At 40.4% G+C, this 25,654-nt stretch overlaps 1 protein-coding gene across 5 annotated transcripts in view; it reads left to right on the forward strand.

Annotated features, from left to right (window-relative positions):
- Nucleotides 1-25,654, forward strand: part of TXLNG (taxilin gamma) — a 46,111-nt gene that overhangs the window by 13,089 nt on the left and 7,368 nt on the right. For 2 of the 5 annotated variants that reach the window (XM_055437917.2, XM_055437918.2), the window contains 6 exons: nucleotides 8,287-8,590; nucleotides 11,153-11,244; nucleotides 15,989-16,159; nucleotides 17,382-17,576; nucleotides 19,775-19,894; nucleotides 21,818-21,892. In XM_055437917.2, coding sequence (XP_055293892.2) covers nucleotides 8,287-8,590; nucleotides 11,153-11,244; nucleotides 15,989-16,159; nucleotides 17,382-17,576; nucleotides 19,775-19,894; nucleotides 21,818-21,892 — 957 coding nt within the window. Of the gene's footprint in view, nucleotides 1-6,219; nucleotides 6,241-6,269; nucleotides 6,373-8,286; nucleotides 8,591-11,152; nucleotides 11,245-15,988; nucleotides 16,160-17,381; nucleotides 17,577-19,774; nucleotides 19,895-21,817; nucleotides 21,893-25,654 lie in introns of those variants that run through there. The other 3 variants (XM_088834053.1, XM_088834054.1, XM_088834055.1) reach the window with 3 other exon arrangements.

Genomic DNA, 25,654 nt, shown 5'->3' on the forward strand with positions numbered 1-25,654 from the left:
CAGGGTAGACTTCCCAGGACTGTGCTAGGGCAACCTGTTTGCCCACATGAAGTTTTGTTTGTTTTAAATCATCCTTTTAAATCTGGTCAGTATTGCTTTGATTTCTATTTTCATTTGTATTTCTTTTAATTATGAATGAGGTTGAACTTTTTTTTTTTTTCTTTTGGCCTTGCCACACAGCATGTGGGATCTTAGTTCCCTGACCAGGGATCAAACTCATGCCCCCTACAGTGGAAACGCAGAGTCTTAACCACTGGACCACCAGGGAAATCCAGGTTGAACATGTTTTCGTATGTTGGGCATTTTTAGTTCTTTAACTGTAATCTGATTGTTCAGAAATCCTTGAAAATTGGATCTCTGACTCATTTGAAGCCCTATGAATGTTTGTCTTCTGGCTAGTCTGAAGTTTCCAATTAATATTTAGTGAATTGATTTTCCTCTTCTTTAAAAAAATCAGTTAGCTTCTGAGTTTTCTGAAGAAGCTCTAGTTTGTCACAGAACACCGGGTTTGAGCTCCCTGGTCATATAGCAAATTCCCACCGGCTATCTGTTTTGCATATGGTGATGTGTGTATTTCAGTGCTGCTCTTTCTTTTCGTCCCGCCCTCTCCTTCCCCCTGCTGTGTCCACAAGTGTGTTCTCTATGTCTGCATCTCTTCCTGCCCTGCAGACAGGTTCCTCAGTCCCATCTCTCTAGATTCGATATACATGCGTTAATACATGATATTTGTTTCTGTCCTTCTGACTTACTTCACTCTGTATAGTTGGCCCTAGGTTCTCACACCTCATTAGAACGGACTCAAATGTATTTCTTTTTATGGCTGAGTAATAGTCAACTTCTTTATTCATCTGTCGATGGACATCTAGGCTGCTTCCATGTCCTGCTGCTGCTGCTAAGTCACTTCAGTCGTGTCCGACTCTGTGTGACCCCATAGACGGCAGCCCACCAGGCTCCCCCATCCCTGGGATTCTCCAGGCAAGAACACTGGAGTGGGTTGCCATTTCCTTCTCCAGTGCATGAAAGTGAAAAGTGAAAGTGAAGTCGCTCAGTCGTGTCCGACTCTTAGCGACCCACGGACTGCAGCCTACCAGGCTCCTCCATCCATGGGATTTTCAGGGCAAGAGTACTGGAGTGGGGTGCCAGTGCCTTCTCCGTCCATGTCCTAGCTATTGTAAATAGTGCTGCAGTGAACGTTGGGGTACATGAGTCTTTCAGTTATGGTTTCCTCAAGATATATCCCCAGGAATGGGATTGTTGGGTCATATGATAGTTTTATTCCTAGTTTTTTAAGGAATCTCCATAGTGGCTGTATCAATTTACATTCCCATCAACCATGCAAAAGGGTTCCCTTTTCTCCATACCCTCTCCAGCATTTATTTTTCGTAGACTTTGGGATGATGACCATTCTGACTGGTGTGTGATGATACCTCATTGTGGTTTTGATGTGCATTTCTCTGATAATTAACCATGTTAAGCATCTCTTTGTGTGCCTTTTCGCTATTTGTATATCTTTGGAGAAATGTCTATTTAGATCTCCTGCCACTTTTCTAATTTCAAAAGTGCATGAACCTACCAACTCCATCCGTTTAAAGAAATAGTAAAAAAAAAAAAAAAAAGCAAACCCACATATGAGAAAGTGAGTTTTATAATAGATTTATTTGTAAAAATTTGTATTTGGAAAAAGCCTCTCAAAATACAGGAAACTTAGGAAAGAGGTTTGTATTTTCAAAACCAAAGATGTGTCTCGGCCATGATGAGAGTGGGAAGTGCCTGGTATTTGCGGCTTTTTTCCTCACCTTGTGGCCAGGCAGGCGTGTGCTCTGTCTTCACGTTCCTTCTTCGTAGTGGATGACTCCTAGAGGAAATTATTAGAAACATAGGGTTGAAGATATTTTTAGAGATAATTTAGTTTAATCCTAAGACACAAAAGCGTTTTAGGAAAACCTCTCAGTGTCTTAAATACAATCACTTAAAAGTATTTAAAGATATGCTGCTGCTGCTGCTAAGTCACTTCAGTCGTGTCCGACTCTGTGTGACCCCATAGACGGAAGCCCACCAGGCTCCCCCGTCCCTGGGACTCTCCAGGCAAGAACACTGGAGTGGGTTGCCATTTCCTTCTCCAATGTGTGAAAGTGAAAAGTGACAGTGAAGTCACTCAGTCGTGTCCGGCCCTTAGCGACCCCATGGACTGCAGCCTACCAGGCTCCTCCATCCATGGGATTTTCTAGGCAAGAGTACTGGAGTGGCTTGCCATTGCCTTCTCTGATTTAAAGATATCTCTACCCCCAAATTAGTGTTGTCTCGCCTCCCTAAATCCCAGAGTTAGTTACTGCTAAAAACTCCAACTCTTTCCCAGTGTTTTCCTAAATTCATGCTGGTATATCTAGCATGCTAGATTTTTTTTTTTTTCCAAGATGCTTAATGTCTTAGATTTCTTTTGTAACTGCATGTTTGACTTTGAACTTTTATTTTCCAGGGCTTATGTATGAAGGGAGGGGAGCGGTGTGGTGGTGAGAACATAGGCTCTTGAGTTTGACAGACCTGGTTTTGAGTTTTCCCATCCCCTTTTACTGACCTGAAGATGATCTTGGGCAGGTAACTTCACCTCACTGAGTCTCATTTTCCTTGTCCGGAAATAGCGAGACCCACCTCTCAGTGGAGTGGAGAAAGTTAAATGGGAGTAATGGGGCTTGTAAGTTCTGAAGGTTCCCGTTACCTACTTGAGAAGTTTCTCAAGACTCTGGGGACCAGAGGCAAGCTCAGGATTTCTGCCAGGGGTGAGGAAATGCATCTGTGCATGCAGCCTTTTTCCCTGCGCCTCCTGCGGCCACCCAACCCTCCATGGGCAGGACCGGCCAGGACTGAGTGTCGGCGCTCAGCATGTGCCTGGCGCTGGCCAAAGGCATTCAAGCTGGTTTAAGCAGATGTTACTTGAAATAATTAGGAAGTTAACGTGGGTATTGGCTTTTTTGTTTTTCCTTCAGACCGGTCTTAGTAAAAGAACAGCCATCATTAAAAACATTGAAACAAAATAAGCCAAAGAAATATGGTTCTTTAGCTTCAACAATATTTGAAGGGGCAGAAGTGAAAGTTGTTTTTTTTTTTTTAAGTTTTTATTTACTTGGCTTTGCCATGTCAGTTGCATAATGCAGGATCTTTAGTTGCTACAGGCAAACTCTTAGTTGTGGCATGTGGGATCTAGTCCCCTGACCAGGGCTTGAATCCGGGGCCCCCTGCATTGGGAGCATGGAGTCTTAGGCATTGGACCACCAGGGAAGTCCCAAGTGAAAGTTTTAAACTTTTTTTATTATTATTATTATTATTATTACTGGGCCATGCCATGTGGCCCAGGACATCTTAGTTCCCTGACCAGGGATTGAACCCAGGTACTCGGCAGTGTAGGTCCCAACCACTGGACCGCAGGGAATTTCCAGAACCATCTGTTTCTAGATGTGTTTCCTCCCAGTGCTTTCTCCATGTGTATGTATATATTCATAACACATGGTGCATGCTGTTTTGTAATTTCTTTTTATATGTAAACTTTGGGAACATCTCTCGCCATTATTAAATAGACTGCTGTATATTTACTGGAAGGTCAGGCAGGGCGTGGATGTTTGTACAGTAGACATAGGCTCGTCAGGAAGCAGTATGTTGCTGTGGTTAAGAGCATGGACTCAGAAGTTAGATGGCCAGGGTTCAGATCTCTGCCCTGCAATTTACTGTGACCTTTGGCAGGATACTTAACATTACCATGCCACGGTTTGTGCATATGTAAAACAGAGATAGTAATGGTAACTGTCGACATAGTTGTGAGGATTAAATTAGGGAGTACAGGAAATGCATACCTTAGTGCCTGGCTATAGTGTTTGCTGAATAAGTGTTCGCTGTTGCTTCTGTTGTTTATATAAGAGATTGTACCCAAGCAAAGATGTCCAGAACCCTTGTCAGAAAGGGCAGAGTAGGCTGTATGATTCAGAATTCTCTGTTAAGGAGATGAAGACTGAGAAGTCATTTACAATTTAAACGAACTTGTTGGCCCTAAGAATTTGCTTCATATCAAATGATCCAGTGCAGAACCTCAAGTAGGAAAAGTTGGGGCCTGCTGTATCAAGAGTACTTGTAGACTGTTCATAATCAAGATAACCAAGCTGGAACTGGACTTATTCATAAACCAAAGATTTTATAGAACCAGAGTAAATCTTTCATTAGCAAATGTTAAGAATAAATCAGAATTAATTGTACTAGAGAGAATGGAAATGTAATACTGTCTTGCTTCTAGTGACAAAATAATAATAGTGATATTTTCTCAAACTAGTGTGGTGGCACTTAGACACTTCCCATGGTTTGTTTTCAGCAGCCATTTGACCCCTGTGTTTTCCACATAGTTGGTACTTGAGCACCTTTTATGCATAAGCTGCCATTATCTAGGAGCATGTACATACCAAATAAGTGATAGCATAATATGTGTGGCAGGAGTTTAGAGGCGAAAGGAGTAACGGAAAGACAAAAAGGTGGTGTTAACTACAAACAGAGAATGACGAAATAATATTAGAAGGATAACGCATCACCGACTCTGTGGACATGAGTCTGAGTGAGCTCCGGGAGTTGGTGATGGACAGGGAGGCCTGGCGTGCTGTGATTCATGGGGTCGCGGAGAGTCGGACACGACTGAGCGACTGAACTGAACTGAACTGAACATGAAATGTAATGACTGTGCACTATACAGATTAATTTAATATCCTTATTTATGCTCAGTGCCACCAGCTGTTAATTTCAGTTAGTTGAACATTTTGGCCTTTCAAAACTGTCGTTTTTTTTTTCCGTCTGTGGTAGTCATGATTGACCTATATGCTTTTAATCTGAAAGCCAGAGTAACTTTTAGTTAAATTTCCTATGACATTTTGAAATAGGTTGATTGTGAGTTTTCTCCAAAATTGGGAGAATGAAGGACAGCAATAAGAGAAAATATTTGCAAATCATACATATGATAAGGGACTTGTATCTAGGTGTATATAAAGAACTCTTATAACTCAATTATAAAATAACAAATAACCCAAATTAAAAAATGGGCAAAGGAGCTGGATAAATGTTTCTCCAGAGGAGGTATACAAATGGTCAATAAGCACATGAAAAGGTTCTCAACATAACTAGTCATTAGGTGAGATACCGTCACGCCAAACACCATGGCTGTAATCAAGACGACAGACAATAACAAGTATTGATGAAGATGCGAAGAAATCGGAACCCTCACCCTAAACAGAAATATTTTCCTCCGGGGAGAGAGATTAGACTTGCATTGCTTTTCTGATTCTTGTTTAATATGTAAATTGCAGCTTTCAAAATAAACCTTATTGAGGTAAAGGTACATTCAGAAAAGTATACACATTGTAAAAGCTTAGCCTTAATGAATTTTCGCAAAGTGAACATCTGTATTACTCCATCTAGCTATTACCGAGCACCTCAGAAGCCTCTACACTCAATGGTAAACACTCCCTTGATTTCTAGCACCACTGATTGGCTTTCCTGTTTTGGAACTTTATATGTAAATGGTTTCCTGTAGTATGTTTTCTGTGAGACTCATCCCTGTTGCTGCATCTAGCAGTACTTGGTTCTCTTTGGTGGATGGTATGAACACACTACAATGCATCCATTCTTCTGTTGATAGAAATTTGGGTTGATTTCATTTGGGGGCAATTACAAATAGTACAGCTTTTAAGATTCTTGGCCTTTGGCTGCACATCTGTACATACTAGAGTAAAATCCTTGGGGTAGAATTAACTGAGTTGGAAGGTAGCCATATTGCGAAAGAGGTTTTAAAAATGGCTGCACCAGTTTATTCTTGCAAAAGCAGAGTTCTTGATTTATCATCGTTCAACTATAAAAGATAAGAGTTTAGTTCCTATAACTTCTCAATTCCCTGCTACTTTGATACTTTAAATTATCTTCTTTAAAAATTATCTTCATTTCTTCAATTGAATACTATTGAATAATTTGAAATAGTAAATCTCTGTTCTCTTAACTTTGTAATGTAGCTTTTGTCCACTTGTGATAAGAGAAAGGTATTAGCCACCTCTCCATGAGTTAATGTTCTTCAAAAAAGGAAGAGGCCGTCTTTTATGCAGAGAGGAAATGTACACAATTTAAATTTGTGCCCCATCACATGACCAAGTAGTGTTAAAAAGGGGAAAACCACCACCTCCCCCATGAGTAGATGGGTTGACCAGGATGATAGAAGAGAAAGTAAGTTTAAAGTACTGGTGGAGAATAAAATCCTAGAACGAAGGCTGCTTTCCCACGCCTGCTGTCTGTTAGAGCAGGTGTAGCTGCTTAACACCTAATTCTCACACTGTCTGTGACTTTTAAGAGAGCAAGGTATTCGCTTTCTCATTTAGCAGTCCATTGTGGGTGTTCTTGGTAAGAAGTGTGGCTTCATGTGTGTGAGCTTAGGGGCCCGAGCTGCTTTCATCCTATGGCTCTGCCGTCTCTTAGGGTCTTGGAGACCTCTGTCCAGCCAGAGTGGGAAGGAGATGGGGGAGAAAGAATGTGTGCTTCTCAGAAGAAAAGTTTTGTTGCAGAAGGGAAAGGCATTCCTCTGGCTCACATTTGATTGATGGGAACTTCGCATGAGAGTCCCGGTCATGTGAAAGGGGCTGTGACATGTCGGCCATTCTGAGCACTCCGCCAGCAGTCCTGGCTCTGCAGGAGTTTGGAGGAGCCTGGGTTTCTGCTGGACAGTCAGTGAGTCATCTCTGCTGTACCGTGTTCTAGAGGCTAAGATCTGAGAAATTAACATTCGTTAACTTGGGATAAGTTCATGTCTTTTAAGGTACTAATTATTTTAAGTGGTGAATTTTTATAAGGAAGTAAGTTTATTTTGTGTGTGTGAAATAAGTTTAGAAGTACAACTAAATGGCATTTCTTGTTTCCTTTGATACCACTCAGTTGTATGATTTAACTTTAATTTTCTTTATTTTACTTTTATTTTGATTGGAGTATAGTTGATTTACAATATTATGTTAGTTTCAGGTGTACAGCAAAGTGAATCAGTTATACATATATATATATCTCCACTCTTTATCTTTGATCCTTTTTCATATAAGTCATTACAGAGTATTGAATAGAGTTCTCTGTTCTATACAGTGGGTCCTTTTTTATCTATTTTATATTTAGTAGCATGTATATGTCAGTCCCAAACTCCCAGTTTATCTTCCTCTCCCTTTCCCTCCTGGTAACCATAGGTTTGTTTTCAACATCGTGACTCTACTTCTGTTTTGTGAATAAGTTCATTTGTACCCATTTTTTAAATTCCACATGTAAGCGATATCATATTATATTTGTCTTTCTGTGTCTGACTTACTTCACTCAGTATGACATTCTCTAGGTCCATCCATATTGCTGCAGTTGGCATTATTTCATTCTTTTTTTTATGGCTAATATTCCAATGTATATATACTGTATATATACATACAACGTCTTCTTTACCCGTTCCTCTGTTGATGGACATTTAGGTGGCTTCCATGTCTTGGCTATTTAAATAGTGCTGCAGTGAACATTGTGATGCATGTATCTTTTCAAAGTATGGTTTTCTCTGGATATATAGTCCCAGCAGTGGAATTGTTAGATCATATGGTAGCTCTATTTTTAGTTTTTTAAGAAACCTCCATGTTGTTCTCCATATTGGCTTTTGCAGTCCCACCAACAGTGTAGGAGGATTCCCTCTTCTCTACACCCTCTCTAGCATGTGTGGGCTTCCCTGGTGGCTCAGCTGGTAAAGAATCCACCTGCAATGCGGGAGACCTGGGTTTGATCCCTGGGTTGGGAAGATCCCCTGGAGAAGGGAAAGGCTACCCACTCCAGTATTCTGGCCTGGAGAATTCCATGGACTGTATAGTCCATGGGGTCGCAAAGAGTCAGACACGAATGAGCGACATTCACTTTTACACTTTCACTTTCTCCAGCATGTATTGTTTGCGGATTTTTTGATGATGGCCATTCTGACTGATGTGAAGTGGTACCTCATCGTAGTTTTGATTTGCATTACTGTAATCATTAGTGGTGTTGAGCATCTTTTCATGTGCTTTTTGGCCATCTTAACTTGAATTTTCTTACTCTTTACAGTTAGGTCACCTCTCAGTGAAGCTTAGAAACTACCATATTCACATCAGTTTTACAAATGACTAAGAAAGAAAAAAGCTGTCAACCTATGGTGTGTAATTGATTGTAAACATTGATTACATTTAATTTACCCCCCCCCCAATCTTTTTTTCTCCTCTCCCTTCCCTCTAGTTTGTGATTGGCACAATGGAAGAAGCTGGAATGTGCGGGCTCGGGGTGAAAGCGGATATGTTGCATAACTCTCAGTCCAATGATATTCTTCAACATCAAGACTCACACTGTGGTGGTACAAGTAACAAGCATTCCTTGGAAGAGGATGCACGCAGTGACTTTATAACAAAGGGCAGGAGTTTGGTGAGCCCGGCGTACTGCACACGAGAGTCACGGGAGGAAATTCCCGGGCGAGAGGCTCGAACAGATCCCCCTGATGGTCAGCAGGATTCAGAGTGCAGCAGGAACAAAGACAAAACCCTAGGTAATGACCTAATGACTGCTGCTTGGGGCTTGCACGCTTCACATCCTGCTCCTTTGACCTGTGTTTCTAGCAGCATAGGTACTGATGAATGAACATGACCAGTGTTGAGTGTGATGTTGCTCAGCTAACACTTCGGTCATTCTCAGCGAGGCAGGTGGCCTGTTGCTGCAGTGACATGCGGGGGGCCAAGGTAGTAGAGGAGGAAGTTACATCTCTGGGTAGTCAGGAATGGACTTTCGTGGAGAAATTCTGGGGACAACTTGACAGAAGTAGTATTTTGGGGTGAGGGGGGTCATGCTGCCTTGCTTGTAGGATGTTAGTTCCCCCACCAGAGCTTGAACTTATGCCCTAAGCAGTGAAAGTGGAGAGTCATAACCACTGGACCACCAGAGAGTTCCCAGACAGAAGTAGTATTTGACTCTCCTTGTTTGCATCTTTAATGTAGTCTGACCAAAATTTACTGTGAAAACTATAAATTTTTTTGATCATTTTATTTCAAACCTAGTCACAAAACTTTAGAGATGATGTAACATTAGGTGTAGTTCAGGAAGTGGGTTAAGACTGGGTTTTCAAGAATATGTTTTCTTTTTCCTGCTGTGTTTGAGATTTAGGACTAAGATTGTGGTATGGTAAATCTCATTAGGAAATCTGATTTTCCCTTTTATTTTAAGGTTACTGGTTGTTCCTAAGATTTTCGTACTTGTTCTACTTGAGATTAATAGTGTTTTATTTGTTTGGTTTTCTATATGTTGAGTTGGAATGATCTTCCTTATTAAATCCATTTTTTGTTAACTTGGAGAACTTAAAAATTTGTAGAAATATGAAAAATAATCTTAATTCCTTGCAAACAAGACAAATTTCTTCAAGATCAGCAGCCTCAGTTAAATGTGTAAAAGCAGAAGGAGTCTTAGAAAGTTACATATCATGTTACCATATGACACAGCAATTCTACCTCTAGTTATATTTCCAAGAGGGTTAAAAACGTGTGCACACAAAATCGTACCTTGGAGTGCTTGAGGCGGCATTATTCATGATAGACAAAAAGTCCAAACAACACGATTATCCGTCAGCGGAAGAGTGGATAAACAAAATGTGGTCTGTCTATACAATGGAATATTACCCAGCCATAGAAAGGAATGTATCCTGATATACAAGTGGGTGAACCTTGAAGATAGTAAGTGAAAGAAAACAGACACAAATGGCCAAAAATTACACAGTTTCACTTAATATGAAATATCTCGAATTGGCAAATCCACCGAAACAGAAACAGAAGGTAGACTAGTAGCTAGCAGGGGCCTGGAGGAGGGAGCCTGGGGAGTGGCTGCTCATTGGCATGGGGTTTCTTTTTGTGGTGATGAAAATGTCCTGAAATTAGACAGTGGTGATAGTTGTACAACTTTGTAATAATCCTCAATTGTTCACTTTAAAAGGGTGAATTTTATGGTCTGTGAATTGTATCTCAGAAAAAAACAGTGAATTTTCATAAAAATTGCAGGTTACCTTATTTCTAATTGTGTTCAATAATCATATTTAGTCATTTCTTTAAAAATTCTTATTGATCTTGGGCCAAGTGAGAGAGGATTTATTACTAAAATTTTCTGTGGATAGGAAAGCATTCTGTTTTGAAGTTAGCCTGCTTGTTTTCATCATAGCAATCTGTATACTGTATATACCAAAGTCATGTTCAATATACATAATATATTTTTTCACCACACTACACGGTCTGTGGGGTCTTAGTTTCCCAATCAGGGATTGAACCCATACCCCCTACAGTAGAAGCATGGAGTCTTAACCACTGGACCACCAGGCAATTCCCCCAAATATGTATTTTTAATGAAATACCCTTCATGAAGAGTGAACATTTAAAAAAATTAAAATGGTACCTACTAGCCAGCTGAAGAAATAAAATGTATCACTTATTTTAAAACACCATTTGTCCTCTCCTGTCTCAGCCACCTGCTCCTCCCTGCCACAGTCCTTAAAATAATACTGTTCAGCTCTTTTTCCCAAGGGAAGTGCCATCTTGACATCCTTTTTTTTTTTTAAATACTAAATTTGGTTAACACATGGAACATGCTTACTAAGTCATGAAAAGTTATTTAAATTGCTCAAAGGAAAAGATCTGTGTCACCAGTGATTATGAGCGCCTTAGATAGGCAGAGAGTACCAGCCAAAATTCCCTTTGAACTTCCTTCTGTATTCGTACTTGGTCAGGAGGAAGCTTTTAAAAACATTTCGCCCTTTGTAACTTGCCCTTTGTCTTAACTTGGATATCAGTAGTTAAGCAAGGGAATTTTTAAGCCTTCAGTGAGTTCTTTTCACAGATAGCTCACAGTGTTATTGAGTGGAGAAATTTGGGGTGGAGATGGGGAGGAAGGGGTGCCTGCTGATCCAGATTTTAAAAATAGCTTTCTTAATTTAGCTAGTAAGTCTGTTATTTCTAGCTATGGGCATAAATTATTTTACTCTGGATGTCAGAACATAGGAAGTGCTACTTAGAATTTACAGGTTAGATTTGATCACATTCTTCTGGGACTTCTTTCTTATTTTTTTAATCACCAGGAAAAGAAGTCTTATTATTGATGCAAGCCCTAAACACTCTTTCAACTCCAGAAGAGAAGCTGGCAGCTCTCTGTAAGAAATATGCCGATCTTGTGAGTATTGAATCAAAGGGGTGAGGCCCATATAAAGTATAGCAAAATGTGTATGTGCTTCATAAGCTTTTTAAAATGATTTTGACATAGCTTTAAATGTAAAGTTGTATTTTACTCCATAATTAAAGAGGAGAATCTGATTTCTTGTGGCTTTTTTTTTTTGCTTATATGACTTCATTTTATAAGATAACACATTTATAGAGCATTATAATGCTAAAGATAGAGCATAGATTTTTTTTTTTTTTTTTGAAACTCAATCTTAGAGTATTTCTAAGTCTACCTTTCCATTCTTGTGTTGTGATATTTTAAATGCCAGTCGTTGGAGGGTGGTGGTTCCTGTATTTAACTTTTTCCAAGGGAATTCTAGAGATAAAGGCTCTTAACCATTGGGATTGAAATAATTGTGAGTTAGGTGAGAGTCTACTGAAACAATACTGTGTCTCGGAAAATATTTATTTAGCATCCACTATGTGCCAGGCATTCCTTTTTCCATCTTTCAAAGAAATTAACCTCATTTGTTCTGCCCCTATGTTATTTTAAGTCACATTAATTCCCTTTGTAAAATTATAAAAGCAGTCTCAATATGGAAACACTGCTGTCCTTTTTAAGTTGAGGAATAGGAAAGCCATAAAGCCCTTTGAAGTAAGGACTGTGGGAAACTTTTAGAATGAGTGGTTCTAATATGCTAAATTACTGTCTTTTGTGAAATACTTAGGTGAATTATCATGGACAATTTTTATACATTTTCATCTGTTGTTAAGGCAGTTATTCCATGTTGTAAACACTACTTTGTGTCAGTGACCAGCTTTGAAAATGAATTATTGCTCAAAGAATTGCAGTTGTATTTATTTACAAATGAGTCTGGGTATGCCTCCACTTAGCTGGCATTCAGCAGTCTGGCACCTTCCGTTCAGAGCAGCGGGAAACCCTACGCATCAATGAAAATAGCCCAGAACATTCACAGGTGTGAAGATTGCAGAAAACACAAGGAGGTCAGATTGCTGGCTTCAGGAACATTGGTTGTGGAAGACAGTCCCCATTGGTTTTATCCAAAGAAGTGGTGGAAAAAGAAGACAAAAAAGGGAAAAGAGTCAAAGAGAAAAAAGCAGTGCAGCAGATTAGCTACTCGACCCAGAGTTGGGACAACAGCAGACAGTCACACGTGGATTAGCAGAAGGGGCAGCTGGTGGTCTCAGCAGTCCTTCTGAGACTCACACAGATGTTGGGACTTTCGTTGTTCAAAAGCACATTGTGACTCTGGAGCCTGAGAGTCTGCATTTTAACAAGCTCCCATGTGAGGTTGATGATGGTACTTTCAGCTTCTTGGATAGCACTGCTTAAGTAGCAAGGGTCTAAGGTGTTTTCTTCATGGCATTTGTTTTGTGTGTGTGTGTGTGTGTGGTGGGGTGGCAAGGTTAATTTTTTAAAGGCACCAGTAATGGCTGCTTTCATTTTGGGCTGTGACATGTACATTCATTTGGGAGGTTGCTCAGTGAACAGCCTCTCTTTGATTTAGGTTTGTACTGAACATATGAGGGACAAAATGTGTGCTGTTTTCAAAAAACGTTATCAAGCTTTGTTTCTTGATACAAAACTCATTTTTTTAAAGAAGGTAGAGCATGTAGATTATGCAGCAGTGAGACCATCGAGGGAGTAGCTTTTTTCCTGGGGATTACTCCAAAAACTTTCATTTTGCCATCACAGTTCTCTGTCGTTTTTGTCGCAGCTTCAGCTGACATCACTGGTGCTTGTGGCTGCCACGTTCACCAGATAACATGGGTTTATGGAATCACCACATTTCACTTGCTAAGTGTGGGTCCTGTAACCTGGTCCTTAAGCACATAATGGTGCGGTTCTTTCCCGTTCCTTAGTTTGTGTACATTATTATAGCATAATAATAAATCTTGATTACCTGGTTGGGTAGGTATATCTTCTTTTCATCAGAAGTGTCTTGGATATTCTTGACACTTTACTTTCTATAAAATTTTAGATTCTTAGGAGCTTGTTAGTTCCATGGGAAAAAACACCCCTTGGGGATTTTGAAGAGCCTCTTATATAAACTATAGTTGCATTTAAGGAGGGCTCCAAAATCACTGCAGATGCTGATTGCAGCCAGGAAATTAAAAGGCTCTTACTCCTTGGAAGGAAAGTTATGACCAATCTAGATAGCATATTAAAAAGCAGAGACATTACTTTGCCAACCAAGGTCCGTCTAGTCAAGGCTGTGGTTTTTCCCATGGTCATGTATGGATGTGAGAGTTGGACTGTAAAGAAAGCTGATCGCTGAAGAATTGATGCTTTTGAACTGTGGTGCTGGAGAGGACTCTTGAGAGTCCCTTGGACTGCAGGGAGGTCCAACCAGTCCATTCTAGAGGAGATCAATCCTGGGTATTCATTGGAAGGACTGATGCTGAAGCTGAAACTCCAATAGTTTGGCCACCTCATGCGACGAGTTGACTCACTGGAAAAGACTCTGATGCTGAGAGGGATTGGGGGCGGGAGGAGACGGGGATGACAAGAGAATGAGATGGCTGGATGGCATCACCGACTCGATGGACATGAGTTTGAGTGAACTCCGGGAGTTGGTGATGGACAGGGAGGCCTGGCATGCTGTGATTCATGGGGTCGCAAAGAGTTGGACACGACTGAGCGACTGAACTGAACTGAACTGAATACTATCTTTCAGAAATTAATGGAGCTTAAAAACTGGATATCCTTATGTGGAAAAAAAAATGAAATTAGATCTTTAAATACCATATGCAATGATGAATTCCAAATGGATTAAGGACCTAAACTTTTAGATATTGTTTAGGTTTATTTAAATACATTAACAGATGAATATTTTACCAAACTTGGATTAAGAGGAGGATTTCTTATGACACAAAAAGCACTACCGGAGACAACATCTCAGAAATGGGCTTTGTTGAAATTAAGACTTCCTCTTCATCAGAAGAGACTTTAAAAGAGAGGGAGAAGACACATCACAAACTAGGGAGAACATATTTTCAACAAATAATAACCAACAGAAGATTCTATGTCAGGAATAGCTAGGGAAAATCTACAAATGAATATGATAGACGATCAACCTAATGGAAAACTGGGCCAGACACTAGTAAGAGGTATTTCATAGAAGTGGAAAAACATCAAGATGTGAAGATATCTTAACATAAAGGTACATAAATATACGAGGGATATTCGATCTTATGAATACTCAGAGAAATGCAAATCAAGGCCACAGCGAGATGCTACTTAATGTCCATTACAAGTGGCATAAATGAAGAATGGTGATTGATGTTTTAGAGAAGTACATCTATTTGATCTAAGTTGCTGGTGGGAGAGTAAATGTGCCAGCTGTTTTGGAAAGCTGTGCCATTGTCATGTGCAACAGAACATTTTGAAAGCACTTCCCCAAAACCCTAGTTCTAAGTTCGTACCCAGAAGAAACTCTTGCGTGGTGCATATTACACCAGGAAGCACATGTGTGAGAACGTGCAAATTGTAATAGAACCTGGAAACCGCCCAATGCCTACTGACAAGAGACTGGGTCAACAAAGTGTGTAGTGTGCTGCATTTTTTTTTAAGTGAAATATTACACAACCTGTGGGCCAAAGCCTGCAAGGCCTGTTTTTGTACTGCCCACAAGCTTAAGTGTTGTTTAAAAGACAGTGACAGCAAAACAGGCAAAGCCTAAAATATTTCCTTTCTGGCCACTTACAGAGTCTGTTTGCTGCCCCCTGCTCTGTAGCTACATGCAAAGAATCAGGATGAGTCCTGGCAGTGTAATATGTAGTTGTGCTGTTCGAAACAGTAGCTGCTAGCCACACGTGGCCATTTAAACTTGAATTCATTTAAAGAAAAATTTTAAATGGGGTTTCTTGGTTGCAGTAGCAAATAGTCAAAAAAACTAAAATCAAAACGAGTTCTTTTAGGACACCACACGGATGACATAAAATACCAAGGAAGGGACCCCAGGATTCAGGGTTGTGGTTACCTTGAATGGGGGAGGGCAAGGGGAGTTCCAGTTCTCAGTGGAGTTATTGGTAGTGTGTGCAGATCCTGCCGCCCTCCCTCCTGAGTAAGATTACGAGGGTATTTTACAAAAAATTATTTTCTGGCAGGAATTTCCATAAAGGTGTTTTTCGTAGCTGTAAGCATCTCGCCTGCAAGGGTGCATGGTGTTTTGAGAGGCCACAAGGTGTCGCTGTTGCTCTCGAAATAGTGACTCAGCATCCTTTCCTTCTCCAGTGATAGGTCAGTAAGGCTGCCATCTTATCTGTTAGTGTTGGTTTAACCTTGAAACAGACACATTTGCTCCAGACCTACAAGTGGGAGGAGAGTGAGTCCCCTCCCACTGGCAAGGAACAGTGATTGCTGCTTATTAAGTTCTAATTTGGAAGATCGGTTTAATAAAGTAGCTTGAGTGTGTTTTTCAAGAAAGTAAAACTTTATGGTGTTGATTCCTCAAAAGTTGTCCAAAACATCATTTTTTGTTTTGTTTTTAATAAATAAGTGAAGGACTGAAGATTGTTTTCTCCTATGCTAAATCATCTGCTTACTTTCTTATCATAATGAAAAAAGAGAAGGTTGGCAGGGTAGCATAGCACGAAACAATTTAAATAAAATATTACGCTACAATATTGTGGGTTTTGGGAAATGTATTCCATTGTCCTTACTGTAATTCTTCCAGCCATCACTCAAAGGTTTTCACTGTATTTCCTGAATGTAAAGTGCTTGTTAATTTTAGCTGGAGGAGAGCAGGAACGTTCAGAAGCAAATGAAGATTCTGCAGAAGAAGCAAGCCCAGATCGTGAAAGAGAAAGTTCATTTGCAGAGTGAACACAGCAAGGCTATCTTGGCAAGAAGCAAGCTTGAGTCTCTTTGCAGGGAACTTCAGCGTCACAATAAGACGTTAAAGGTGAGTTGGTTCCTTTTTCCGCTTTTCACGAGAGACTGACTTAGTTGAATTTATAGTCACTGCGTATCTATTTGAACTTAATCCTTGTGTCTCCTTGGAGACAGCCGCCGTTCTGTTTTGCTTGGCCTGTTGCTTCTTACCACACCTCATACTTGCTCATGGGGAATATAGATGAGGTTGATGTTTAGACCACAGCTTTCCTGCTAAGAGCCATGGCTTAGAAAGCTCAAATTTGCAGTTTCTGGCTGAGCACTGAAGTCATTTTTTAGCATGTGTGAAATGTGGACTGAAATGAGTAGGAGCAGACTTGAGGGAAGGGAAAGGCCCCGTTGAGCTCCTCAAGGTCTGTTCATTGGCTGCATTGCCAGCTGCCCTTGCCCATTCCAGCTCCCCATTGACAGGTACTTTTAGAACACTTACTCCTCGGCTGATTAAAAGATGAGGCCGCGGGTACCCGAAAGGTAGTTGGTACCAACAAGGGAAGACGAGAAAGGGGCAGGGATGCAGGTGGCCCTGTCCTCATGTGACTGAGCGGGATTGCTCATCAGACTCCCCCACTACACCTGACATCCACGACCCTAGAACATAGGAACCCGCAGGAAATGGACCTTTACCTGATGCGGGAGCCATTAGTTTTTCTTGGTTTTTCAATCCTTGGATTTCAGTGTTCATGAAACTAGGTGGTATTTTCCCGGTAGCAGCAAGTTCACACTTTGATTGGACTGAATGCTGTAGACACAGAGGTCTCTTAGCACTTGTATCTGAGCAAGAGTTGGGACTAAGCTTTTAAGATACACGTTCCTTTTGCCCCTTGCTGTCTAGGGAGTAGAAGGGATAACCCCGAAAATAAGGTGTAAGAAGGGATTTCCCTTTTCAGGCTGATTTCAGATGCTGCCCCGTGAGACCAGTGAGAGCAGGTATTTGGGAAGCCTGCGTGGAGGTAGCTGGCTGCCTGGGGAAGCTCCTTCTTTGTCTCAGCACGGTGGGCTTTAGATGGCCACAGAGCACTTTTAGAGCAGGGCAGCCTGTGTCTGATTATCTGTTTCGGAGAAGCTGGTTGCTTTCAAATGAGAGCCTTCCGGTCGTAAATAAAGGGAAGGAATTCCAGTTCAGAAGCACCACTTCAGGGAAGCAAGCAGTGAACCCCCATGGCAGCAGTGTCTTTTGTGAGCATCTTATCTCTAGGTCTGTACCATTAACAGAAATTTTTTGGGGTAATAAGGAAGAAAATATGCAGCAGGCCCGAGAGGAGGAAGAAAGACGGAAAGAAGCCACTGCACACTTCCAAATTACTTTGAATGAAATCCAGGCACAGCTGGAGCAACATGACATACACAACGCCAAGCTCCGCCAGGAGAACATCGAGCTGGGCGAGAAGCTGAAGAAGCTCATTGAGCAGTACGCGCTGCGGGAGGAGGTAGGGGCGAGCAGGTGTTTAGGTGACGTTAGCGGGGACTGTCCCCTGTCACGACGAACCAAAACCATTCACTGAAACACTCATTCTGGGGTGTTTTAGAACCTTTGTATATGTGTAGTGGAATCCTTTCCTCGCAGGATTCTTAGGGATGGCCCAGAAGTCATTGGATTTGGGTCTGTGAAGCAGTTTCTTGGAGACAGTGTTAACAACAACTCGTCTTCCATGTGATTCTGGAAGATTATGACTTGGGCATAGATTTTTCCCCCTTATCTAGACTAAAAATAAGTAAATACCTGGCCCCCAAATACACTGTATTTTAGACATCTGTAATAATCTATATTGTCTACACTACCATTGCATCCTGGAGAAGGAAATGGCAACCCACTCCAGTTTTCTTGCCTGGAGAATCCCATGGACAGCGGAGCTGGCGGGCCATAGTCCATGGGGTCACAAAGAGTCAGACATGACTGAGTGGCTAAGCACCATTGCATTATACCTGTGTTTCAGTTTTTTTAAGTGGGGGTTTTATACCATTTGGGGAAGGAAAAAAAGAACCTGTTTCCAAACCTTTTTACACCTAGTTGAAGTAGAAAATTTACTGGAAGAATCTCTGGCTGCTTATCTTGGTCGCTGGCCTCCAAACTGACACTTATACAAGCTAGTTGGGAAGTCTGGGTATGGTGTCTAGGTTAAATGCAAATAGATGATCATGTGCTTTTTAAAGTTCCTCCCTTTTAGAGGTCAAATGGGTATGAATAAAGGGTTAGGTTTTTAAATGAAAGATACGCTGCCTTTAAATGAGTAAAACATTGTTCTCTTATGTGTTTTGTATCACTTACACAGATAGATTAAAAGACCTGATTTTAAGAACAGAGAAGTTGTGGCTTTGGGTTATTTTATCCAACTTTCAAGGGAAACTTTCGATTCTGTTAATTTAGAGTTTCACATATGGCCCTTCAAAAACTTAGTTTCTTAAAAGGTTTTCTATCACTTTTGATGCTTTTTACTTACCTTTTTTATTCTTATCATTATGGAAAATTACAAAGAAAAGTAGAGACTGTATCTGGTGTTAGCAGATGAAACTATAGTTTCAGCTATATTCCCATCACTTCCTCCTGGGTTATTATGAAGCAAATCCAAGCTATCAGTCCATTCATGTATATTTGAGGGTGGACCTCATCAAGATGAAGGATTCATTTTTAGGTGTGACTACCATACTGTATTCACATCTAAAAAATTAACAGTACTTATTTAATATTAAAATTTAGTCATCATTTAAATTTTTCTGGTTGTCTCCGTCCTTTTTTTAAAAAAGAAAAACAAGTGATTTGAATCAAGATCCAAATAAAACCCATCTGTTTTATGGTTGATATGTCTCAAGTCTCCAAGATAAAGATTTCCTTTTCTCTTTTTTTAAGTTTTTAGTGTGTTTATTTAAGAAACATTTTTGTCCTAGAGAATAAACTTTCTATTAGATTATAAAGCTCTCACTTTTCTTAAAATTATTCTTTTAGTTTTGTTGTTTAATATGACAATGATATAGAAAATCTGCAAGCTATGTATATTTAGTCACATTACTGTGAGCCTTATTCAAGTATTATTGACTGTTCTTTACTTGGCCAGGGAGGGGTGTTCTGATGACTTTATCATACATAAATAACCACTGAATACTTTAACTTGGAAACAATAATGACCTTTTGCCAAATGTATCTGGTAAGTGGCAGGTACCAAGCACCTTACACAGTGCCACCATTGCACTGGCATTTACAGCTTCGCACTGTGGGTATGGCTTCCCCCAGAGAGGGGAGAATTTGATTGGCTCCATTCCTCCTGTAACAGCATGCTGCCTCCAGCTGAGAAATTGGGAAATTTTAATGGGGAGAAAAAACTATCCAGGAATTATGTGTACGATGGATGAGTTTAACAGTTTGATCTTCTTAGCCATCTTTTTCTTGATACAGTTTGAGCTTCATTTCCACCTTAGGGCTGAAATAGGAGGTACAAGGCAGCTACTGAGGCACCGATGGGCCGTTTCCAGATGGAGGCATGCTGAGCACAGGCTCCTCCAGCACAGCTCTCAGACAGGCATCCACTGGTGTTAGCGCCTCACGAGTGAGGTCCTATAACTGTGTCATGTGTCCTTGTCATTCTGTCCCTCTTCTCATTAAGTGACGGAAGAAATTGTCCTTTCCCCATAGCACATTGATAAAGTATTCAAACATAAGGAACTGCAGCAACAGCTTGTGGACGCCAAACTGCAGCAGACGACACAGCTGATCAAAGAAGCTGATGAGAAGCATCAAAGAGAGAGAGAGTTTGTAAGTGCTGTTTCTTAAAAAAAGATGATGGCCAAAATTGTGATCAAAGCCATTCTGCGTTTTAGGTAGCACTAGGTTGTGCTGATTTTTTTGTTCTAGATTATAAAGGGCACATGTGTTAGAAAGCATTAGCCTTTTCTTTTTATTCAACTTTATATACAGAAGATACACTGGAGGAATTAGACCAACTTAGACCCACTCCAGTACTCTTGCCTGGAAAATCCCATGGACAGAGGAGCCTGGTGGGCTGCAGTCCATGGGGTCGCGAAGAGTCGGACACAACTGAGCGACTTCACTTTCACTGTTCACTTTCATGCATTGGAGAAGGAAATGGCAACCCACTCCAGTGTTCTTGCCTGGAGAATCCCAGGGACGGGGGAGCCTGGTGGGCTGCCATCTATGGGGTCGCAGAGTCGGACACGACTGAAGCGACTTAGCAGCAGCAGCAGCAGTGCAACGACCTGCATTCATTGCACTTTTCTGTGCTTGGAATATTTATTTCACTTTTTAGATAATGCCTACCAAGTTTAAGGATTATACCAGTGTTTAGCACATTATATTCGAGAATTCAGTTTAATAGCAAGCTTTACAAAAATGGGTGTCCTATTGATACATACTGTTAGATTTTGTTTCCAAACAGGTAACTTGAAACTAGGGAAATTGTTTATTCTAATATACTTTTCTGATAAAAATTTAACAGAATTCTCTATACCCTAATCACTCAGCATTATTCCCAGAATATGTACTCAGATTATGTTGTCTGTCAATAATTGTGAATACAGTGGAATCTCATTGGGTATATATACTTAATACATGCAAATTCAACTTTACCTGCTTAACCAAAAAATAAAGAGAAAGTCAGAAGTGGTTACAGTAATGAAGTGTCCCATGCAGCTTTCACTCAAGTCCCTTAGGCCCCAAGGTGAGCCGAATATGAAGACTCGGATCCCAGTGGGGCCTCATGGTGAGAGCATGTCATGCTGGGTGCAAGTCTAGGGTTAAGAGAGATGTCTTTTTGCACAGCGTCTCCTTTGACATGAACTGACAGTGCTGCCCTACGCATAACTGAAGAGGCAGCTGTCATTTCCCCAGCTGGAGTAGAAATGCCGTACGTGCACATGCACACATGGTACATGTATTTCTGGTTGGTTTTAAACACTTTTCAGGACTGATGGACTAAGGGTGACATTTTACTTCAGGAACTAAAGTTCACAGCTGCCTACTCCTATGTAATTTCACTATATAATCTTCTTAAACTCAAGTATATAAATTAAGCTTCCATCTATTAGTCTCCCCCACTTAAAAAAAAAAGTGATCGGAAACCAGTTTTCTGATTTCATTGTTTTTGCTCCCTACCCTCTCACCCTGCCTCATCTCGCCTCTCGTGGAGCAGAAGGGCTTTCTAATTTTTCTTTTTTCCCGTACTGTATGGCATGTGGGATCTTAGTTCCCTGACCAGGGATCAAAGATGTGTCCCTCATGGTGGAAGCACAGTGTCTTAACCACTGCACTGCCAGGGAAGTCCCAGGGAGACTTTCTGAATGACCCAGATAATGTCAAGATTCCCACCCATATTTTCTGCTAATGTTAGACTTCTAATTGTTTTCATCTAAAAAAAGACAATTTAGCCCTGAGTTTTATAAACGTGTTATTAGGCCTCACAGGTACTTTCTCTAAGGAATAAAAGTGTAATCCTACATTTGTGAGTGTTAACAGTGGAACAAATCAAAGACACGGGTAATTAGCAATTGATGTGACAGATTATTTCATTCATAGATGTAGTAATATCAACTTTTTCATGCTCTAACATCTCATGGTTCTTGCTAAAATAATGAAGGATTAAGCCCAACTATCTGGATATTGGACCTTGTAGTCATCTTTTAATTACTATTAGTATTTTGCCAGAATGTTTCTGTTTTCTAGTTATTAAAAGAAGCAACGGAATCAAGAAACAAATATGAACAAATGAAACAACAAGAAATACAACTAAAACAGCAGGTAACTTGACAGAGGGGTGGTAGAATTTGTGAGGGAAAAAAAATCTATGGTTCATTTGATATATACCTTGAATCTCGTCTCAGATGCTTTTGCTTGTTCCCAGCAGACCTGAGAGTGGATCACACGTCCCTCTTGGAGTTTTCCTCTTCATTTAGGGTGACCCCCCTCAACCTGACCTGCCTGGGACCTTCCTGGTTTAAAGTCCTGAGTCCAGGAACCAGCAGATGGGACAGTTGGTCCCACTGTATGCAGGGTCCTAACTATAGTTACCATGCTGTGTGAGATCTCCAGTACTTACCCATCTTCTAATCGAAAGTTTGTAACCTAAGACCAAGGCAACCACCATTCTATTCTGTTTCTTTGTGTTTCACTTTTTAAGATTCTACATGTAAGTGAGATCATACAGTATCTAGTATTTGTCTTTCTGTGTCTCACTTATTTCACTTAGCATAATGCCCTCAGAGTCCATCTGTGTGGTCACAAATTGTAAGATTTTCTTCTTTCTTATGGCTGCATAATATTCCATTGTGTATATATATCACATATTAAAATTTTTTTTTTTTTTTACTGTGCCACATGGCGTGCAGGATCTTAGTTCCTCAACCAAGGTTCCATTCCATGCCCCCTGCAGTGGGAGCACAGAGTGTCAACTACTGGACTACCAGGGAAGTCCCTATACCACATCCTCTTTATACATTTATCTGTTTTTGGATACTTAGGTTTCTTCCATACCTTGGCAATTGTGAATAATGCAGATTAGGAGCATGAGAGCGGAGATATCTGAGATCCTATTTTCATTTCTTTTGGATACATACCTAGAAGCAGAATTTCTGAATCAAGCGATAGTTGTGTTTTTAATTTTTTGAGGAGCCTTTTCACTGTTTCCTGTAGTGGCTGCACCAGTTTAACCCACCAACGGTGCACAAGAGTTCTTTTTTCTCTACGCTCTCACCCGCACTTGTTATCTCTTTTTTGTTTAGGCCAGTCTGACAGGTGGTTTTGATTTGTATCTCCCTGATGACTTGTGATAATTGAACAGCTTTTCATGTACTTGGTGGTCATTTTTATGTCTTTGGAAAAATGTCTATTCAAGTCCTCTGCTGGTTTTTCAATTAGATTTTTAAAATTTTAATTTTTTTGCTGTTGTATCGTATGAATGTCTTAGACATTTTGGATATTAGTCCGTTGTCAGATATGTGGTTTGCAGATACTGTCTCCCACTCTGATGTTGCCGTTCCACTTTGCTGGCTGACTCTTTGTATGGAAGCTTTTGGCTCAGCGTGGTCCCATGTGTTGCTTTTTGCTTTTGTTGCTCTCGCTTTTGGTGTCTTATCCAAAAATTCATTGCCAAAACCACTGTCAGGGAGCTTCTTACCTGTTTTCTTCTAGGAGTTTACAGTTTCAGGTCTATTTAAGTTCTTAACCTATTTCAAGTTAATTTTTGTGAATGGTATGAGATAACAGCCTAGTTTCATTCTTCTGCATGTGGTTATCCAATTTTCCCAATACCTTTTATTGAAGATACTTTCCTTTTCCCATTGAGTATTCTTGGTTCCCTTGTCAAATATTATTAACTATATTTGTGAGGGTTTATTTTGGGGCTCTCAATTTCTTTCTTTTTTGTGGTTCCGTACAAATTCTAGGATTATTTTTTCTATTTCTTGGAAAATGCCATTGGAATCTTGATAGGGCTTTGACTAGTATAGATATTTTTAATGATAATGACTCTTCTGATCCATGAACATAGAGTATCTTTCCACTTATTTTTTTCTTGAATTTATTTCTTTTTTCTTTTTCAGATGTTTTGTCAGTGTATAGAAACACAACTGATTTCTGTATATTGATTTTGTGTCCTGAAACTTTACTGAATTTATTCTACCAGTTTTTTGGTGGGGTCTTCAGGATTTTCTGTATATGAGATCATGTCGTCAACAAACAGTTTTGTTTCTTCCTTTCTGATTTTTATGCTGTTTATTTTTTGTCTAATTGCTCAGGCTAGGAATTTCACTATTGTGTTGAACAGAAGTGGTGATAGTGGGCATCTTTGTCTTGTTCCTGATTTTAGGGGGAAAGTTTTCAACCTTTCACTGACTCTTGAGTATGATGTTAGCTGTGGGTATGTCATATATGGCCTTTATTATATTATGTTCCTTCCTTGTACCTAGTTTGTTGAAGTTTTTTATTTTCTTTTTCTATACCACACAGCTTGTGGAATCTTAGTTCCCTGACCAGGGGTTGCATCAGTACCCTTAGCAGTGAAAGCACAGAGTCCTAACCACTGGACTGCCAGGGAATTTCCCATTGAGCTTTTTTTGTTGTTGTTGAACATTTTTATCATGAATGGTGTTGGGTTTTACCGAATGCATTTCCTGCATCTGTTGAGATGATCACATGATTTTGTCTTTCATTCTAATTCTGTTAATGTGCTGTATTTATTGATTTGCCTATTTGAACCATCCTTGTAGTTTTCTTATCTGGCCTGTACTGTCTTTTGGTACCAGGGCAATGCTGAACTTGTAGAATGAGTTTGGGAGTATAGTTTGATAAGAATTGGTATTAGTTCTTTCAGTGTTTGGTAGAAGCTGTCTAGGCTTTTAGGCTTTTCTTTGTTGCCTCCCCACTTTTTAATCCAGACCCCTTAGGTTTGTTCTAATGCAGTCTTTCTCTGTGGGTGCCTTGTGTGGTGTAAGGGTAACAGATGCTACCTCACTACTCAAAAAAGAGGTGCAGGAAGGAATTCCCATGTCTTTACAGACAGGTGAAATTAGGCATTTGTAGCAGTAATTCATCCTTTCTCAGAAAAGGTTAGCTAGATGATGAAAAATGTGTTATTCATTTTGAAAGTTTATCATGTAACAAGTTTCTTTAATGTATGAACTCTAGATTCATTCTAAAACGCAGACTGGCCTGAATCTTTATGAACACAGCTTTTGTTTTAATTGTTTATTTATTTATGGCTGCACTGGGTCTGCATTGCTGCACTCAGGCTTTCTCTAGTTGCGGCGAGCAGGGGCTGCTCTTCATCGCGGATTCCCTTGTTGTAGAGTACAGGCTCTAGGTGCCTGGGCTCAGTTGCCCCATGGCATGTTCCTGGAGCAGGGATCGATCCTATGACCCTTGCGTTAGCAGGAGGATTCTTGACCGCTGGACTACTAGGGAAGCCCTGGACACATCTTTTGAGTGCTCTTGGTCTTTGGGCATGTTTTACAGTGTGGTGACACTCACTTCCTGCAAAGCTAGCCTAACTTAAAGTGACAGTTGGAGAAGTCTTTTGAACTTTTCACCATAAGTTATTGTGCTAGAATGCTTCTAAGAAATTTGAACCCCTTATTAGCCCTATAAAGTCAGTTGTCCATGTAAACGGAGAAGAGAATTGATGTGGAAATGATATAAAAAGTCTATATATGGCTTCAGAAGATGGACCTTAATGCAAGGCCCCAGAGGGCCCTTCTACCAAGTTCACAGCAGCTCAAGTTCTGTTGTACTCTTCGGAGTGCAGCTTCTCTGGTTTGTGATGGCATTGTCCTGAGCAATGTTATCTGATCATTACTGTTTCCTCTGCTGCCATCTCTTCCTTTCCTGCTCCCTAAATGTGCGGCCCTTCCCAAGAGGCAGTCTTGTCCTTTGTTCTTGTTTGCCATGCCCGCCTCCAGGCTTTGTTGATGAACTCTGTCTTATTGGTGTGTTTTGACCACTGTTTTGTAATCTAGGCCCCTACGTCCAAGATGGTAGTTGTCACATACTGATTACCCAGAGGGGGGC

The sequence above is a fragment of the Moschus berezovskii genome, chromosome X (assembly GCF_049115385.1).
Source record: "Moschus berezovskii isolate FMDL1 chromosome X, NW_MosBer_1.0, whole genome shotgun sequence".
In the NCBI taxonomy this organism is placed as follows: domain Eukaryota; kingdom Metazoa; phylum Chordata; class Mammalia; order Artiodactyla; family Moschidae; genus Moschus; species Moschus berezovskii.